At 27.9% G+C, this 21,859-nt stretch overlaps 1 protein-coding gene across 6 annotated transcripts in view; it reads right to left on the reverse strand.

Moving 5' to 3' along the window:
• Positions 1–21,859, reverse strand: part of LOC129911779 (collagen alpha-1(XVIII) chain) — a 402,503-nt gene that overhangs the window by 64,251 nt on the left and 316,393 nt on the right. For all 6 annotated transcript variants that reach the window (XM_055989696.1, XM_055989697.1, XM_055989695.1 and 3 more), the window contains one exon: positions 3,784–3,909. In XM_055989696.1, coding sequence (XP_055845671.1) covers positions 3,784–3,909 — 126 coding nt within the window. The remainder of the gene's footprint in view (positions 1–3,783; positions 3,910–21,859) is intronic.

Genomic DNA, 21,859 nt, shown 5'->3' on the forward strand with positions numbered 1-21,859 from the left:
ATTGAAAAGACTTATGTATGTAAGCGCCACCAAAACCGCTTGGCGAAAAATTTTCGTTTGGTTTGGTTCCCATAAGGACGAAAAAAGGACACGATAAAGGTAAAGAGGTGGAATGAATGAAATCCGGCATTGAATTAAATTACCTTCCTTAAAAAAAAGTTTGTGTGTTCATTGATTTAATTTTTTTTTTCTTTTTCTCATATAAAATACCTACATATAAGCACAAAAATTGTGGTGATGGTTATGGTGACCCTTTGTCATATAAAGAAATCCAAACCACACTATACACTTCTATATTCCATATCTACGCATTTATAATACCCCTTATATTGCCCCAAAAAGAAAAAAAAAAAGGTCTATATTTCTAACCCATTTACAAAGCTTTTTGAAACACTTTGAACCTCGCTAACAAGATATTTTGTAAATTTTCTGCTCGAGAATATCTTGTTTTCGGTACATTTCGCCTAGAAAATGGACCCTTACGTTTGTTCCATCATGCTACTTATATGAATTTGTATGTGTTTGTAGTGTCCTTTTTTTTCATTTATATTTCATCTTGTTAGAATTCATTTTGGGGGCTTTTATCGGGGGACATATGAATAAGAAAACAGAGGCGTTTTGTTGGAAAGATGGCGAACCAAAACCAACCAACGAACAAACGAACCGGATCTACAATAGAAAAAAAAACGAAAATAGTTATCGTAGGATCATAGTGTTGTTGTTATACCTATATACGATATCAGGACATTCTATGAGAGTATGGGATGTCTTGAAAATGGAAATATCTTGAATTGAAATCACCCTGAAAGTAATTTGAACGGGATTAAGTTTTTTTTTTATATTTTGTTCATCATCTCCTTAGATCCTTTTTTTTTCTATTTTATTTTCTATGAATAGGCTGAGAAGAAAGAGAAAGAAAAAAAAAAAGAAACTAGATGGGTTTTGTTAAGATGTCAATCCGAATGACAAATTAGAGTTTGCTTTTGTCAACCTACATATATTTATGAGGAAATGAAGACCGATTGGAGTGAGGGTGAAGGTTCACTTACAAATCTTATCCATAATAGAAGAACATTGGAAGAAAATGTTTTATAAAAAAAAGTGTGAAGATTAATTTGAATGTAATGACCTGATTCTTTAGAAAAGATTAATATATTTTTTTTTCTTGATTTCTGATACCTCTTATACCTTTGTATAATATGGTTGTGTAAGTATTAGATATCTATTGTTCAATTCAAAATAAGGATTTATTTTAAGATTTCTAATAAAAAATGACTTTGTTTTGAATAAGGGAAGGTATCATATTTAACTTTTTTTTTCTAAAGAAAGCTTCGATATAAAGGAATTTTTTGTTTTCTTTTCTTTTTAATATCTTCAAATAAACATTATTTCAACTAAAGTTCGATATTTGTCATTTTTCTTATACCTGAATAAAAACTTTTTTTGTTGTTGAAAAAAAAAAAAATATTTCTGAATTTTATGTTTTTCTTTGACAATAATAACACTGTGCTACAAAATAAAAAGAAAAAAATACACCCGAGAAATTACATAGTGTAGGCTGTTTGTATGGTCGAATAATACATACAAATATTTTTGTTATATTTTTGGAACCCTCCATTTTTTTTTAATTTACCAAAAACCATTTTACAGACTTTACGATGTAATCTATCAATATCTCAGTCATTTTTCTAATAACTCTCAATGTGTTACATGTTTTTGACCTTACTTTATGTTTTTGTTTGGTTTATTTTGCAAAAAAAATTGGGTAAAGTTGAAAAAATTGAGAAAAAAATCACTTTTTCAAGATTTATGGGATAAAAACCTACACTTAATTTGTTTAAACAATAGACTTCTATACATCATTCAAAAGGTCTGGAAATCCTCTTTCCAAAAACATATAACATATTGAGAGTTGTTAGAAAAATGACTGAGATATTGATAGATTACATCGTAAAGTCTGTAAAATGGTTTTTTGTAAATTTAAAAAAAAATGGAGGGTTCCAAAAATATAACAATAATATTTTTATGTATTATTCGACCATACGAACAGCCTACACTATGTAATTCGTCGGGTGTATTTTCAGTGTCGCACCGTGTAATTGAAAGATTAAAAACAAAACACAATGCAATACGAACTTGTACGTAATTTTAGATTTTAAACTATTATATTCGCGATTACACATATTTATTTTATTAACTTAACGGACTTACATACCTACATAGTTTTTGAAAGTTACAAAAATTAACTTGTCTTAAAAAAAAAGACTGTTTTTGAAATTATTTATTTTATGAAGTCTAGGTTTTAAATATTAAATGCATCGTTGCAAAGGTCTTCATTATATTATTTATTTTTCTAATTGTTTATGAAAGACAAAAATATTCTAACATGTAATTTTGGTATAAAAATTGGATTTTATAAACTCAAGAATAATTTTAAATACCATTTTTCATATTTATTTATTTTAATTAACTTTCAAACGATTTTTTTTCCAAATAAAACGATAACTATATTTTTTTTACAAAAAATCATTTTTTGATAAATTGTATAAGAACACAATTTCGTGAATGTCCGTTTTTCTAAAGTAGTTTACAAAATTAAATACGTTTCAAAATTGACAAAGCTAGAATCAACGCAATGGCTTCTTTATTAGCGCAACAATGACTGAATATTTTTTAATGAGTTGATACATTTTGTCTAAGAGCCGGGAGCAGATTTTTTGCGTGAGAGGTAACCGATTCATATTAATATTAGAATAAGTCCCAGTCATGGTGATGACGAAAACGAACGTCTGCCAGCATGTATATATGTATTTTTCTGAAAATTGATTTAGTGAGGGTAACCACCTAGAAATAATTGGATCCTGACGCCCTCATCTTCCTGATTGCAAAAACACCCATAACAGACGTTTTAACCGCGCCCATACACCCGACAGACGACCCAAAAACGCGCATTTTTACGCGTTTTTAGGGATTAGGGTAACCACATAGAAACAATTGGATCCTGTAGCCCTTGACTCTCTGATTGCAAAAATACCCATGACAGGCGTTTTAACCACGCCCAAAAAAACCGACAGACGAACCCAAAAACGCGATTAAATTTTTTAATTGAAGATTTTTGTGAACAAAAAAAAAAAATGTTTTCAAAAATTTTGCTTAAATTTCATACATTTACTTATGCCAAGAGATTGTCTAGGCAATTAAAGGAAAACAACTTTATGAGAGTGAAGGACAGTCTTTCATCGTTTTGTAGGCGATAAATGCAATTTTCTCACAAATTCACTTCAAACACAAAAAAAAATATTTGAACACAACGGCAACACCTACAATATTTGCATAGACGTTTTTAAAAACACATACCTATCTCAAATGAGAAAAAAACCTTAAGCCTCTTGGGGCGCCATCTAGTGTTAAAATAAAATCTGAAAAAATTAGAAGTTTTTTTTTTTTTATTATTTATAAACAGTTTTTCCCCTTAGGAACTTGATTCAAAAAGAACGAACGCCCTAATGTATATGTATATTGTCCATAACCTCAAAAATGTACCCAAACATTTATCAAAACTCTTGACTCCACCTCGAATTTCTTCTATATTAAATATTTTCTAATATTTCCCATATCATCTATATATGTCACAAATTTCTTAAATTTTATCTTCATTTTCGATATTTTTCCCAAGAACGATAAAGTTTTTTTTTTTTTTTTACGCAAAGATATTTTCATCATTTTATTGAAAATGCCTCTAAAAATAGAAATTAAATTTATATATATAAACAAAATACTTACATGTGGACCACTTTCCAGTGGTTGTGGTAAATTATTTAATAGATTTGATGATTGCAAATCCGGCCTAGCTGGCGGCGATAATGTTGTTGGTGGTGCTGGTACAGCAATTGGCAGTAAACTTCCCAGCTAAAAATGAGAAAAAAAAAAGAAAAAACAAAAAATTTAGTATCCAAAGCTTTTAATTAATATTAATATGCTCCAACATAAGCCAAAAGGTTTTCTCTTCTAATATAATATAATCTAAAGAAATTACTTTTTTCCCCTCGCTCAAAATGAACCCAAACAAAAAAAAAAAAAACAAGAACAAACTTAACCCATCAAATTGCTTTCGTCCTCCTACTCTTCTAGCAGGGTCGACGAGATCCTTAATTTTTTTTTGTTTTTGTTTATATTTTTTTTAGCCGAAAATCAAATTAAATGAAGACAAACAAAAAGTCATTTAGTCGCAATTAGTAAACAAGCACAAAACTGAAATGAAAATGTACAAAATAAAGAAAAAAAAAAAACATTTTTTCCATCAAAAAAATCCCAAACCCTATAGGTACTTTATGAAAAAAAGAGTGACCGTAGGCTCTTTAAGTCTACCTTAGGTTTTTTGGAAAGAGCCAAAACAAAGGAGAAAAATGATTCCTATCGGCGAAATGAAAGTTCTGGGAAAATTTTTTTCTGTCTTTTTTTTCCATTTTCAAGGTTTTGTTTGTTTTGGTCTTTTTATCTCGAAACCAGAAGACGACGAAGTAAAAGAAAAAGAAGGTTGTCAAAAAAATATTCAACCAGATGTCAGAAACTGATGGCATTTAGAATATTGTTTGTTTCCTTCTTTTCTCTTTGTTATCCTGGAGGATTTTTTTTCTCAAACCATTTCTTTTACTTTATTTATTTTTTTTTTTTTTTGTAAAAATAAGTTAACGCGTCATTTTGTGTGAAGAGCTTTTGCAATTCATTTTGTTTTCATCCATTATGGGTGAAATAATGTTTTTCCCTCGATCATTCTCTTCATCTCTTCTTCTCTGGAATTTATTTATACCTACAAAAGGGTGACTTCAGGCCTAATCAACACACGTATATATTTTTTGAGGTGGTATTTTAGGGTTTGGGATGAGAATTGTAGCATGCAAACTGGCTATATCCTCGAGGGCAATTTATCATTTATGTTTAGTTCACCGGATGTGGGGCTGTTCTTCTTCGTTTTTTCGTGTCTTTACGATTTCCTCCGTTTTATCCGTTCAACATTATGGTATTTAAACCCCAACCAAAATTTTTGTTTTAGAAGAAAAGAACCAAACAAAGCCTTGAACATATCGCTATTCTAAGAATTTTGCCAAAGCAGATGTCAAAAATTGATGTTATTCAAATATTGTTTCCTTATTCCATTCCTTAAGGACATTCTTCTTTTCTTTCGATTTTTCTCTATGTGTGTGGTTTGCCTAAGTGGTGGCATATGTGATTCTGGCTGTGTCAAGGTTTTTGGTAATAATTTACCCAATCCACTGCCTTTTGGAATGTACCTATCAAAATTATGTGTCGAGACCTTTAAAATTTCCCAATGTTCTTCAGAGAATGTTAAAACCTACGGCTTATCTTTATATGAGTGTGAGGGGATAATGTGAGCAAGCAGGGTATAACCTATATCCTGAAATGTAATTTATCATTTCCTAAATTATGGTAAAGAAATGTGTACTTTTTTTTTTTATTTTTTTCTGCTTATTTCCTGCCCGTTACCAATTTTTTTCTTCGTTTTTTTTTTCTTTTCCATATGATTGGCCCAATTTTTTGCAAAATTTGTGCTGAATTCATATCCTGTGTGTTTCCTTTTTTATATCCGCTACACTCTTCTCCTTTTTAACATTCACAAAATTTTCTCTCGCTTTCACTTTACCCCCTCCCCTTTCAGCAATCGACTCAATTTCTACATTTTGAAAACATATTAAGTGTATTTAACCTTCTAACACAAATCCTTGGTGTCGTCGTCGTTGTTGAGTGTTTTCTCATATTCCAATACCTTTTTTTTTTAAACCACGGAGTTTTCAATAAAAAGAAAATAAAAAAATGATGAACGAACAAGAGAGAAACGACGACACACACAAAAAAAAAAACGGTATTGCACAGTTTTTCGACAAAACAGAGTCGGTTGTTGGTTAGGAAGGTAGAATATGTGCAGAAGGGAAAAGTTTTTTTTTTTTTTTGCTTCTGATAGAATCAGGATTTTCCACATTAAATTGTTACAAAACCAAAAAAAATACTATTCAATATAGACGATATATTTGTGTACAAGCACATTTTGATGGCATATAAGAGCAGCAGCATAACAAAAATTAAGGAAGTTAAACGGGAAATCGAAAATTCTTGCATGAACCCTGTGTGTTCACAAAGCCAGTGAGCGGAGTTCAAACACAGACACAGACGCACACACAAATACATCCGGTTTAAGCAGCTAGCGCGATGAGTATTTAGGAGGTATTCAAGTCGCATAAAAATGTTCGTGTTAACATTGAATACCCTTCCCAAATCCACTAAATTTAATCAAGATTTTTAGAAAAAATGGTCCTCAAACTCAGAATTTAAAAAAAAAAAATGTTATTAGAAAAATTTAAAATGACTTTTTTCCAAACTTTTTCTAATAAAATATGAATTTATTTAAAAAAAATACTTTTGAAAAAAAAATGAAAAATTACTTCAATTTTATTATTGAATTTTTGCATTGAAATAATTATTAATTTTCTCAAAGACTGTGGTAAATAGGAACTTTAAATTTTTGCTATTTAACTTTCAACAGTAAGGGTTATTAAATGAATAAAAAATAATTTTATGTTTAGATGTTGAACTTTAAAAAAAAAATAAGTTACATTTTTTTTCAAAACTTTTATTAAAAAAAGTTCTTCGAAAATGAAATACTTTTTAATATTTTCATAAACCGTAATACATATTGACATTTCCCTTTATAATTTGAAATCATAATAAATGCGGCCAAAAAAATTTGAAAATAAATGCATTTTATATTACGACCAAGTTTAAAAAACGACATGTTAAAATTTTTTCAATAATTTTTGTTTTAAAAAATCTGAGTTCAATTACCATTCTTTCAAAAGCCGTTCATTCAATTACCTTAATTTTAATTTTACATATATGACTAAGCTTCTAGCTTTTAAAAAATGTATATTTGAATATTGTAGGTGTTGCCGTTGTGTTCAAATATTTTTTTTTTGTGTGTTTGAAGTCAATTAATAAGAAAATTGCATCTAGCGCTTGAACTATGGAAGATGGTCCCTCACTCCCATATATTTTCCTTGAATTTCCTAGACAATCTTTTGGCATCAATTAATTTATGAAATTTAAGAAAAATTTTTGAAAAAAATTTGTTTTTGTTCGCAAAAATCTTCAATTAAATTTAAAAAATCAAAACGGAAACACCGGCAATTTTTAATCTATAGACTTTAAAGTATTTTTAATTACCGACGTTTGAAAAAAAAAGATCATCAAAATCTAAGCTGTTCGGTCGAGTTCCCTAATATTGCCAATTTTTGAGCTTTAGTTACTCCACTAATAGTTTGAAAGCAAAATGTAAACAAAATGCTTTTTTGGCGAGAAAGAAAACGTTTTCTTTGTTTATTGCAATGCTGTTTTAGTTTATTTTATGCTTTAAAAGATTTTTCAAAAGAAATTTAAATTCAAAAAATAAATGGAGTTACTTAGTGTTTTGTTTTGAATTTTTAATTCATGACCAATTTTGGTTACAATTCCCTACTTTGAAATAAGCTAATAAGTAACTTTTGATATAATTTGGCATATTGATTGATATTGGGGTGTAAGATGCACTGCATCAATAATTGTTGATTGCTATCCTATTTTGTTTTTAATATGTATTCGGCTTTTCGTAACAGTTTTTTTATTTTTGATAATTTTTCGGTTTTTTCTTTCAAAAATTCCGTTGAACTCATAATGAACACTATGATGTGTCATTTTGGATTTTTTGTTCTAAATTCATCTTTTTGGTCAGATTCTTTGCACGATTAATAGATATTAAAATTCAAGAATAATAGATAATTCACATTGATAGTTTAGTTTATGTGTTGGCTGAAAGAGGCATAAATGTTGTTTGCAGGGAATATTATAAATGTATATAATAATATAAAGGTGGTATCTCCAAATCGAACACAAAATTAATTTATTTCACGAAAATTTTAAAATGACATGTTTTTTTTTTAATGTGAAAGAAAGTGAAAATATGATTCTTTAAATCAAAAAATATAAGAAATTAGTGCTATTTTTTTAATAATATTATAATTTAATAATAAAATATTTGATAATTTATTATTTTTTTCGGGTTTCCTTAGAAACAATAGAAATTTTTTTAAATTTGATAAATTAATAGGTTTTTTCGATTAAATTAATTCCATTGTTCCTATAGGTACTTACAGGGTGAAAAAAGAACGCATTTGTTGAGGGATAGTGTTTTCTCCTTCATGTGCAGAGTAACTTTCTAAATAACTCACAATTAAAATATAAAAACATAAATTAAAAAAAGTGGCAACTTTTGCAGTATCGTTATAGATACCATTTTGGAGACAGAAATCCATTTTTGATATTTGCTATAGGTATATCGATTTGTTTTGAAAAATAATTTTAAAAAATGTTGAAACAATGTATCGTTAATTTTCCAAAAAATATTTTTATTTAGTAAACGAAATTTTCCATCATGATGGTTAGTGAAGTTGTATTAAGCCATTTTTATTTTTATATATTGAAAAATCGCAAAAAAAAGAAGGACTGTGTAAATTATGTGGCGGATGAACCAAAAACAATTAACTGAATCCATATTCTCAATATGTCCTGTAGTATTGTTACTTTATATTAATATTTTGTTAATACATATTTTATTGAACACTACATGTCCCAAATACAATTTTTTTTTTTGTCAATACAATACCTCATCCTAAAAATTTCAAATCAAAATTTGTTGTTAAAAGAACGGGAAAAACTTTTTGCTCTTCTTTACTTAACTGATTTCCGTTGCTTTATATTGGATAAGTTAACAACAACAACAAAATAATGTATTTGGATATATCGCTGCATGAGTTTTATTGACTAAGTCGGTTTAAAAAAACAAAAAATAAAATCAAAAAAAAATTACGACCCCACACAAGAACGAACGATGAATGAAAGTACTTTAAAAATTGTCTTTTTTCCACCACCAAAACATTATAAGCATATTTTTTAGCTTAGTTTATTACTTTTTGTTATGTTTTTTTCGCAATAAAAAAGTGACAGAAATATTTCGAATATTTTACATTATTTTCACTATTTCACATTCTGTTTTTGTATTGCAGTTATTTTTAGATAGTTTGAAAATAGTTTCTTCTAATTTAACTGTTGAATTTGTTCTACATTACTTTGTAATTGAGTTATGTAAATCCTCAAACTATGCAATGAAATTAAGTTGAGAAATACTTATTTGTGCCTAATTAATAATGTAAATTGAATATATAAAATTTAATATACTTCTAATGACCCAAAAAATTCAAAATAACAACTCCTACATTATCTCTGTTAAAATTCTAGCATTGACCTAAAAGTATGCAATGAAATCAAATTTATGAAAAAGCATCCTTTGTTTTATGAGAAGAGTACGACAAAACATTTAAATTAATGTAACATTATTAAAAAAAAACAATTTCAAACCTTAACTTTGCATGAGAGTGCCTGAAAATATACAACAAAATCACATTTTAAATATCTTCTATAACAATTTTAGAAACTTCATAATGAGGATGACTAGAAAAAAATCCCTATTCAATAAAAGTTCCTGGAAATGCTTTAAAACTTTCCAGCTAACAATGGTTCTACTCAACAGCCACCTAAAACTAGGCAATTAAAATGTCTATCCTTCAAGGTTCATGTTTCATTAGGTACCAACTTGAGATTTCTTTCTTCTTTTCAAATCATATTTTTTTTTAGAAAAAATAATGCAAAATTAACATACCTATTTGTTGGGATCGTTTTCAAAAGATTTCTTTTACGTGGGACGAAGCCTAACTAAATGCAAATTAATGTCTTATGGACGATTGCTTCCAATTCACTGTGTAAAATTATACATATTTCCCATTAACTACTATACTACACAGGAACAATGAGAATGAGCAAATACCTCCCATCGATTTATTTACATCTAAATACAAAATTTGTACAAAATAATCTAACTACAAGGCACAAAATTAATAGCGCCACAAACTTTTGCAAAAACAATCCCGAAAGCCATTATTTTCTCACGAAATTTTACAACAGAATGAGTGAAAATACTTGCGGGTGAGAATTTTGTGTGTTCCAAATGGACGCTTCTGTTAAAATTGTTGCCTACTTTTAGAATATATACAATCTTTTAAATAGCATGCATTTAAATTGTTTTCTTTGTACATAGCGAAAATACTGTTTTTCTTATAATATTTTCATCAATTTCAATAAAACTTGAATACATCAAAATATTTCCTTAGAGTTTTGTTGGCATCTATCTAAACAGAGGGCAACATCATGCCTCGATGAATTCCAATTCACACCACAAAAATGGAACTTAATAAACTTCGTTCGAGTCGACTGAAGGACGACAGCCAAAAGTTTTGTGAACTTACTGTCTGCAATGCTTTAGAAGTATGATGTTTTTTTCCTTTGAAAGTACTTTAATTTCTTAAGGTGCTATAGCAGACAAGACTTCATAAAAGGCTCAATCTAATGAAATGGGAATAACTTGAACCAGCATCGCGCAGGAGAAAGTATGCAAAGCCATAGGCAATGGAAGGGATAAAACATTGCATACCATTAGGCTAAACATATTTTTTGCATTATTTTCTTACTTTTTTTAATTTTATTTCTCTGTTTTTTTGGAAAATTTTGACATGATTTCGTGGAACAAAAATTATTCACGACGCATATTCAATTTCGAAAACTGTTTCTTTTCCAAGAACTTACAGAAAGTAAAGGCATTAAGTGAAAAGTAAAAATTCAAGATGGTGAATGAAGGTACAACACAAACTCTACGTTTAAATTTTCACTAAAATCTTTCTTCGAATAAACAAAAAATGAAAAAAAAAAAAACAAAAGTTATAGCTGTATATTTGCGTAGGGGTGGTACAAATTGCTGAAACTCCGAATGAATACAGATGAATACAAAAGAATAACAAAACTTCAATCAATGTGATTTGAATTGGCAATGTCCTTTGGATAACTTAAGTGAAAATAAAGGAAACCTCCTGAGATTGAAGAATAAAATAAAAAGAAGAAAATACAAAAAAAAAAAAAAACCTACAAATACAAACAACATAGGTAGGTTGTTGCCTCATACAGGTCGTTGGTATGGGACAATTTAAAATGATTTCATTTTGATGGAGGATTTCTTTAGAAAGAAAGAAAGAAAATGAAAAAATAAAATGCGGCAAACAATAAGTTTACACTCCAAGTCATTTAAAAACTTCTTTACCTGCATTATTCACCTGTTGTTTTTTTTTGTTTAATGTGGGCTTATCGATAGAAAAGTACAAAGGGCATTGAAAATTTTTGGAAATGTCATATCAAGAAATCTGGTATTCAGGTGATATCAACTGTGTTGGTGTGCCAAATTATTCCTTTATGTACTCAATTGGTCTATAACATGTAAATGCATTTGGCTTTCCTTAATTTGTATTGTTCGCATTAATTATTGTCAAAATAATGCATTTCAATTTTAATAAAAAAAAAAAATATTTGTTTGCCAACAAAAGATGTCTTAAAAAAAAATGTTACTCATACGCCACAGTGACCATTTTAGTTTTAGTTTTAAAAATTGAGGTATTTTTCATATTTTCTACCACAGCAACTGAAAATGAAACCAATTGAATTTAATGTTACATTTGAGGGGTTTTTTTTTCAAAATGTCAAGTGTCAAAATAATGAGTTATGGCGGATTTCACATTGAAATTTCTTAAAAAATGTAATTGAAAAGTAATTTATAGAATTACATGTCTTCAAAATAACCTTTTCAAAAATTTGTTTTGCCTGTAATTGCGACTTTTCAAAAGAAAATTTGTTGCGTAGTAATAAAAAAACGATTTGCCAGAAATTCGTTATGAAGAGCAACAAATAAATACATAAAAAAAATTAAAAAATATAATTTTTCAAAATTTGTTTCCAAGGCTTCATCACACTTTTTAAACTATTAATAGAAATAAATACCAAATTCCTTATTAGATAAACAAGATTTAATTTTGCGTACCAAATTTAGTTTAAAAAAGCTTAAATTTTATAAAAAGAAATTAATTTAAAAATTTTACTTTAATGAAAACTTTACCGATATGTTGGTTTCGCAGTTAACAATTTGAATTAGCTTTAGAGCTACAAATTTGAAATTTAAAATAAAAACTTTTAGTTTAAAAATGTTTTTTCAAAAACTGTCAAAAACACGATGAAAAAGATAATAGTACCTAATACTTCTTTAATGAAACTTATATCAACAATCAGACATTCAGGCTTAAAATTTAGCAAAATTGATGTAAAAAGGTGTCTGATCTTTGATTCAGGTACAAATTTTCATATTCAATAAAAAAAATTCAAAAAAAATTTTAAAACAAAGTTCAAAATGTGCCAAAGCAGTAAACCGCAATTTTGACATTTTGTATGCTATTTATGGATTTTTTGTTTAAGTTAGCACAATTTTTTAATCTTTTCATCTATCATGTTTCTTAATATCTACTTTTAAACATATTTGGCTATTATATAAATCGAAAATAGTCTTTTTTATGAAAATAAATAGAAAAGATGACACAAATTGTGCTAAAAAAAAAACAAAAGATCCAAAAATAGCATACAAAACAGATCAAAAGTGTGGTTTATTACTTTGGTACTTTTTGAACTTTGTTTTTTGAATTTTATTTCTTGTTTACCTAAGTCAAAGATCTTGTTCCTTTTTTACATCAATTTAGCTAAATTTTAAGCTTATATACAGTCTAGAAAAAGAAGATTCTATAAACGCTTATTCTGTCCGCCATTTTGAAACCACCATTTTAAATCAAAACGGGTTGGAATTTTTTTATATTTCTTATACTAATATGCTTCAGTGAACTAAATTTCATTATCTTTCGGCAAGAAATGGCCATTAAAATGATTTTTACGCCAAAACGCGCCAAAAGCACCACTGTGCGGCAGAGAGAATAATAAATAGTCAAAGCGTTTTTGAACGAAAGATTTTTAAATTTTCAGCTAGTTCATAACTTTCACTGATTGTCTTAACATCAATTTTACTTCTTATTTGGTAAAAATAATAATTTACCAAATAGTTTATAAAAAAGAAAAAAATATCTTAAAAAGAGGGTTTTTGCCATTTTTCGACAAATTTCGAAACGCATGCGCGACCAGAAGTCTTTAACCATTTTGAACTAATTTTTTTCTATTTAATATAAAGCTCGTAGAAGAGTTTTCTAAAGCTATTATATTCAAAAAAATTTTTGTTGTAAAAATACCATTTTTTTTTTTTTATTTTTTTAAACTTCAGAGGCGATGCGCGACCTCAAGATATGAACCGATTTTGATTATTTTTTTAAACACTGCTAAGCCTTCACCATTTCGCAACTTCATAAAAAATTAAATTTTGGCCAAAAAATGTATAAATGGAGATCTATTGAATGCAGTTTTATAAATTAGCAAAATTAATTTTTCTGTGGCAGTGTTTTAATGGCAACCAATTTGAATACTTGTAGGGGCCAATTTAACACACCTTTAAGGCTTTTAGGAATAAAAATATTTACTCCAATTAGGTAAACCATTATCCGAAAAAAATAACGAAATATATAAAGAACTACCGAATAAAATGTTGCTCACTCAATCAAATAACCTACAGTGTATTTTGTACTCTATACTACTTGTTCAGCATTCGTCTTATTTTGTATAGTAAATTTGATATCTTGAAGTTGGTAAACAGTGCGTTAAATTTATTGTTTTCTTCTTCTTTTCTCTCTCTTTGTTGGTTTATATATAGGATATTTCGTTAAATATTAAAAAAAAAAGGAAAAGAAATAAAATGAGTATTAGTCAGAGATTATACGGCTATAAGATTGGGATAAAAAATGTTTGATGTCATAAGCTTTTCGAAATCAATTGGAATCATTTTGGTTGTTCTTTTTTGTGAATTGATTTTGATAAGAAAAAATAAAAAAATTATTGAAGGGTTTCACATTTTTCGACAGCGTGAAGAAGGTTGAATTTTGGATTATATTTTTTTAAGTAACATGAGATGAGCATTAAAAATAATCGTAGTTTTGTTATGTTGAGCATATTTAACAAGGATCTTCTGACATAAATAAGGATTTATTGACAAGTTATGAAAATCAAGTTTAAATAATTTATATCCTAAAAAGCCTTAAACAAAATAAAACAACTCAAAATAAATATAAACAATTTCTTAAATTCTTTATAAACTAGTCTTAAATGCATATTCAATAAACCTACTCAGCTTTAAATCTCGCCTAAAGGCATTAATTCAAATTCAACAAAATACGACTCGATATTATTCTCATAATGTATCATCCATCCATCGCTCAAGAACTTATTGTAAATCTATTATCCTTATATCCATTCATTTGAATTACACATCGATTCCATTATCCTTTTGAAAACAATGTCCAACAGTTGGCCAAATAAGAGAGAGAGAGAAGACTCATCCCTTTTTCTCTTCCTTTCCTATCACACCCACACTTTCACACACATACATATTGATAAATGATATTAAATCCAATTGGAATATTAAATCTATAGATCGAACGAAACACCATACCCTTGGGGCTGGCTGAGGATTTTCTGCTGAAAACATTGAAGTTAATCTACCATTCATCATCTGTGCATCACACATGTGTTTGATGATTGTGTGCTCATCAATTTGCACAATAAGTCAGCCTGGCAGCGTTTTTCTTTCAATATATGTATGTAGTAGAGGTGCGGTATCGTATTCGTATTCGAGAGGACCAACACAAAACCGAACTTAACCAATTCGAACAGTAGTATAGTTGAAGCTTTTGATGTTTATATGCAAAGCCCATCATCATTATGATGGCTCATCCTTATATTCTGTTGTAAATGGGATTTCCTTGTGCATGCAAGGATATTTTTTTTTTTTTAATTTTATATATTTTTGTTATTCTCCCATGAGACCCATTAAAAGACCCAATAGCCAATACTTTGCATCTCTCTATTCTGTGCTTACCATCCATCCATCCTATATTGCCTGAAGGCTAGTTTTATCTTGAAGCTTTTTCAATAAACGGATAATATCTTGACTAGCTCTGGTCGTATAGTTTGGGATTCATAGTAATTAATGCAAGAGCTATATCTGACTTGGGGGCATAGTAAAAAAAAAGTGAATCAAATAAGGGTTAAGTTTACTTATATAGCAAATCTGGAGGTGATTTTTTGTTTGTATGTGTGTGTTTTTGTTTAATAAACTCTTCTAGTTTTGTGTGTGTTACTTCTGTTTTATTGGTTCTATATCCTTTGGCTATTGGCTTCTTGAGGAAATATAACATTCTGAAATAAACAAGTTAGTCATAGTGAAAGTGTCTTACTGTGAAAGATTGGTTTTTCGGGATAGGTAACTATTGTTTTTATTTGTCCAAATGAGGAATTTTTGTTTAAGGACTGATACGGAATAAAAGAGTAACAGTTTGACATAGAAAAAAGGATTTACATTTTTTTTTGGCAACATAACAATAACAACACATTTTCGTATTTCATTAAATTGAAATTTTCGTTTTTTGAGTTGCCAGCATTTTCTTTTTTTTTTTGAAATTATTTTTAACTTCTTTTGGAAAATAATCTAATAATGCAAATATTATTTAATGTATGTATATAGTATTGAATTTTTCTCTCTACTCTTAAAAATATGTAGGAAGTTTGTTTTAAATCAAAAATATGGTCAAAAAACTTGCAGGTCAACTAAGTTTCCAAAAAAAATTACCTTTAAAATATTCTTTTTTCTTGTATTCTTCTTTAAATTTTTTCAAATGATTTAAAAAAATTTGCATACTTTTGGGATACAAAAATGAAAGGTACCTATTAAATTCCTAAGAAAATGGTTTAAGGAGCATAAAAGCAATGTTTCAAATGTTTCATTGGATCGTTTCAAAAATTAATTTTTCAAAAAGTGGATTTAAAAAAATACAAAAATGTGTTTTTTTTTTGTTGAAAATTTGAGAAATTTTGAGAAATGTGACTTTATTTTATCTTGATCTCATAAAAGTCAAAGTCTTTTAGTCTTTTAACTAAACCTCCTATTAAATTGCTTAGTTAAAATTATAAAGTCTGCTTTGTATAATGTAGTCAAATAAAATAAAAATCGTTTAAAAATGTATTGATCTATAAGGACAAATAAAAGGCTTTTTGACTCTCAATAAAGATATATTAAAAATTTAATTAAAAAAAAATTTTGAAATGCCATTTAAAAGGAAATATAAATCGACATATATAAACAAAGTTTTAATGAAATTCATTCATCTTTTTTCAAAAAATTGATTCAAAAAAATTAACTTAAAAAAAGTATTTATAGAAATTTTTTCTTACTTTTAACATTACGTTTTTGTACAAAAAATTTTGCGCAGTTTAATAATGGTTCAAACATTTTTTTTATAAATAAAAAGGAGGAGATTTTGTGTCTCATAATATAATAATATAATTTAGTTTAATCAAAATCGTTAGAAGCGTTTTGGAAAAAAACATCTTTTTTATTTTAGTTCTTTAGCAAAACCTTACCTTACCTTACCTTACCTTACCTTTCCCATCTAGGGAATAACCAAAAACTTAAACAAAGGAGTTTGAATAAAATAGCTTCAGTTGTAGTAGCATTTTTTTTATTAGGAAGGAACAATTCATGACGTTAAAGTAGCAAGTTTTTTTAACATAATCATTTTTATCAAAAAAATAAAACCGACTTCCATGGATCAAACCTGGGCTTTATGGTTTTTCTAATAGTTGCTATGGCTTGAACTGAACGAAATAAAAATGGAACCACATTGCAGCCACCAAAAAAAAAAAAAAAAAAAAAAAAAAAATACAGACAAATTGAATACCTTCTAATTTTTGGAAGTCGTTAAAAATGGAATTATTTCAACTTTTAAACAAAAAAACAACAAATTAAGTAAAACTTAAATAAATTGATTGTGAATACTTCTTTTTAACGATTTTAATAGGTTTGAAAATTTTTGAAATTCTTAAAACCACAAAAACATAATCGAATGTGCTTATACATTTTTGTGCAGAAGTATGACTCTATTAATTTTTAGGTATTTAATTTTTTGATGTTGTAAAATGTAAAAAATTGCTATTTAAAAAAATAAATTGTTCTTTCATAATCCAGGAAAAAATGCTACTCATACACTTTTTTTCGACTAAAATTACGAGTAGGTATTTAAAGCAAAAAAAAATAAGAAACAATTCTTTTAGATACAAAATTTCCGGGAAAACTGACAAGTTTAAATCGTTATAAAATTTTGTTTAAATAAAAATAAAATTTTAAAATAAAAACAAAAATAAAAACAGTTATAATTTGAGAACAAAATGAAAACGAGAAAATTACCCCATAATATTTTTCGAATCAGAACTCTCATTAACAAGGTTTTGTCTGTTGCGTTGACTGAACACTCTGTATATTATCTTTCTTTGCCAAAATTATAATAAATTAAAATATTCATTAATTTAATAGAATTTAACTTAAATAAAAGAAAACAAAAAAACTTCTTTTTTTTCTATCGAAATCCTTGCAAATTATTTGTTTAATTCACAAAATTCACTACTCGTCCTTGGTCCTTTGCCCTTCACTGGTTTTGTTTTGTTTGTCTACAATAAAGTTGTTTCAACAATCACCTGATGGATATAAAACAGAAATACGAAAAAAAAGACAATTCTGCAAAACGACCGACGAGTCGAAAAACTTTATAGAAAACACAGCATGGGCCATGAACTTAAATTAAATTGAGGAACAAACTCATTAACTTTTATATTCGAAGTAGTAAAGGTGTGCTATTAGACCTGGTTCGTAGTTGGTAGTTCACAGAACTATACTGACTGCTTTACAACTTCGTTTTCTCTTCGTTTTGTTTTTTGGTTTGTCGACCTTCCTCCTATAGTCTCACGAGGTTGAAAAACCCAACTTCAAAGTCCGCATAGAAGAGCTTAAGCTTCATGTCTTATTCGTTCTGTGCATTAATATCAAGCGGTTGGATAATTACCGCTGGGCATCGACTTTAAATTTTACTCTCCAAAGGAGTTCAACAAAAGTTGCTCCTTTATTTAAGCCTTTTTCATATTATATATAAATTCGAGAGTATATCGGTTTTACCAGGTACCACCTATTCAACCTCTCTGGCATCCGTGCTTAGGTTTCATAACTAAAATTTTAAGCAAGAAGATTCCATTTCATAGGTTCAATGGTTACTCATTATATCCTGTTTCCGAAATTTATTTGTTGTATATTCTCATATAGAAGCAAACTACGTTTTGAACCAAATCTTGTTTTAATAACCAAAAGTATGAAAATACTTAAATACCCAAATACAGAATATAAACCCCCTGATGGAAAATATCATACCGAAGCTAGAAGCTAAGGTAGGTAGAGTTGTGGCCTTACCACCGTTATATCCTGTATTTGTTTACCGTAATTTTGCAAAGCTTGGAATGGAAATCCAGGTCCATTGGGACTATACCGATAGACTTTTTGGTTTGGGGTTATTTTGCCATGGGGCGTTAGGTGGAAAAAGTTTTACGTTTCATAGAAAGTTTTAATCACCCTTAAATTGTTTATAGGGACATGCTTTGAATATCCTCTTCATTTTGAATTTAGTCTTTTTTTCTTTTGTTTTTGGTTTGTATATTTATCCTTCTTATAGCTAAAAGAAGACGTGAGTATTTGTTTCGTTAAAAAGTTTTTTGTTATCGACATTTAGATCAATCTCGATAGGTCTATAAGAGGAATCTGGTTATCGGCTGGCGAATAGAAGAAATATATACAGAAAAAAAAAAACTAGAAAAGAAAACCCTTTAAGCAATGCCAGCAGAAATGAGTCAAACTAACTTTTTCTGTTTTTTTTTTTTTTTTTTTTTGTAAAAAGGGTATGAATAATATTATCGAACCTACTTTGTGACAGGGATTTGTTGAAATTGTTTGCGAAATAGTTTCTTAAAAGCCTAGTTATGGTATTATGCATTATTCATGTCGAAATAAAGTTAATGGAAGTCGTTTTTTTTTCCTTTTTTGTTGAATCCTTAAAATCAAATTCTCGATAAATGATAAAACCAGACACAAACTAAGTTTTTAAAAGGAAGGGAATATTTTTTCTCTCAGTGCTAAGAGGGATCGTATAACAAAAGGGTTTGAACAAAAAAGTTTTCGTTAAAGCTTATTCCTGTCAGGAAATATTACAGTAACTACCAGAACGACGACTTTTGAGTAATTTGTTGTGATAAGTTTGATAATGAAGAGATTATTGTACCGATAATTTCATTTAGGTATTATTAAATTTCAATAATTTTGTATTTAAGACGCTATAAGTTTACACAGTAACAAAATGTTAGCCTTAAGGGGAAGCTTCAATAATGATTTATTGAAAATGATTTTTAAGTTATTATATCCTGAAAAAAGTTGTCAAAAAGTGATCTTAATTTTGTTTATTTTCTTTATATTGCAATTAAATCTATGTCTATCTATAAATAAATACAAAAATTAGTAGTTAGAAGTTCATTTTATATTATTTTTTTTTAAGTTTTTGTTAAATTTTTCTTGATTATGTTTCATTTTAAGAAAAATTTAACAAGAAAAATTTAACAAAAAATAATATAAAATTTTTACTTAAAAAAAACATCATTTTAAATTTCTTGAACCCCAAACAATAAAAAAAAAATATAAGTTAAAACATTTTTTTTTTGAAGAATCTGAAGTCAAAATTGGCCTATCACGTCACGTTTTTAGGATATTCCCGTTAAAAAAATCTCGAAAACCCATTTTTTTGCTGTTTTCGAAGCATTATTTTGGGTTAATGTAAACTTTTTCAACTAAACTTGTCACGTTTTATAAAAGAATTCATTTTTTTTCTTTCAAATTTAGTCGCAATCTCCTCAATATCTCCTTTCTTACTCGAGATATCTAAATTTAAGTAAGTTAAGTAGGTTTGGCATACCTTACCATAAAAAAAACTGATAGTTAAAAATTCATATTTCTTTTTCCCAAGAACAAAAGTAGGTATACTTCTCTTATAGGTTAGTATGCTGATTTTGAATCCAAATTGAAAAAAAAAAATTCGATCAGCTCCTGTTTTTGAGATATAGCAGTTTTTTTTTAGATTTTCTAACCAAAAACTTGATTTTGTGATTCTCTAACGCCTATATCTCAAAATCCTGAAGTGCTACATTTTTTTTTTGACTACGGATTCGAACTCAGCACCTTTAAAACCGTAAGAAAAGTATACTTTTGTTCCTAGGAGAAACAAATTTCAAGATTTAGAAGGCAGTGTATCGAATGGTTTATCACAGATAAGATATTTCAAATTGAAAAATGGTAGGTATACAAAATTGCAAAACACGTATAAATTTGTTTTAATGTATTTTATTATAATTTACTTATCATATTTGACTTTTTATATAGCTATAACGGGCGTTGAGATGTTATATTTTCTTTGATTAAGGTGTTTTTGTTCATGTGGAATTTACTAAAAACTGCAGGATTTCAATATTTTTGCTGTATTTGTCAATTATTTTCTTAAAATGTGTGTAAACTTTAATTAATAAATACAAATTTGGTGTCATATGATATTATCATGTTATGAGAAATAAGTCCAACAAATTTTTTTTGTACTAGGTCAACCGATTCTAGAAGGGTTATTTTCTACAAACTGCTCATATTTTTAAAAAATCATTTAAAAAAAATGGTACGTAGGTACTAGAATTTTTCTGAAACCAGATTTAGATTCAGGAAAGTCAAATCGTTCATGATTTCAAAAAATTATTGGAACTAGAAAAAAAAGATACATTTTGCAGACCAGTGTTATTAAACTTATATGATAGGTAGGCAGGTAAAGAGACGAAAGTCAAAATAATACAGTAAAATAAGGAGAAAAAAGGGGTAAATCTCGGAATGAATGTTAGTAGAAATTTTTTTTGCTCAATATCTTCCTTTTGCCATTCTATAACATATATCAAAAGTCTAGAAAAATCTCATGTCCGCTTGTCGCGATTTCAAGGTCAAATCGCGAAATGGAGATTTTCAAAATTATCAAAAATAGGCTATGGTATTATATACACATATGATATATGATTTCAAGGTATTTTTTAATGCTGATTCCAAAAAATTTAAAATCAAGACAATCTGACGTCTCTGGAAAAAGTTATACTTGTTTTTCATCTGTCAACTCAAATTATTATAACAGTTGCAAACTTACTGCCGAAAAACCCTTAAAAATGATGGTAGATGAACCAAATTTTGCATGAAGATTTTAGAATCCATCATTATTAAAAATCAAAACAATCCATTACAAAAAATATATATACCTACGAAATAATGGTATTTTTTGATGGAGGGGCAAATTTTAGGATATGCACTAAAGAAGATTCTTGTTCATCTTAGGAATAAGTGCTAATAGGCTAATTTTTTCATTTTTATCTTTGTTTGGATATTCTTTAACTACCCTCAAAAATCTAAAAATATCTCATGTCCGCAAGTCCTAATTTTCTTGGTTTGAAAATAAGGTGCAGATTTTAAAAAATTAATAAGAAAAGTTTAAATTTTTATATGCATACCAACATAAGCTACATGATTTAAAGGTATTTTTTAACACTAATTCCAACAAAACACACAAACAAGTCAACCTGACCATCCCTGAAAAGTAATGCACCTTATTCATGTTGATCTGACACAAATATCTGAAGTGTAGTTTTCCAATTTTTTAAAATCTGCACCTTATTTTCAAACCAAGAAAATTAGGACTTGCGGACATGAGATTTTTTTAGATTTTTGAGGGTAGTTAAAGAATATCCAAACAAAGATAAAAATGAAAAAATTAGCCTATTAGCACTTATTCCT

Source organism: Episyrphus balteatus, chromosome 2 (assembly GCF_945859705.1).
Source record: "Episyrphus balteatus chromosome 2, idEpiBalt1.1, whole genome shotgun sequence".
Lineage (NCBI taxonomy): Eukaryota > Metazoa > Arthropoda > Insecta > Diptera > Syrphidae > Episyrphus > Episyrphus balteatus.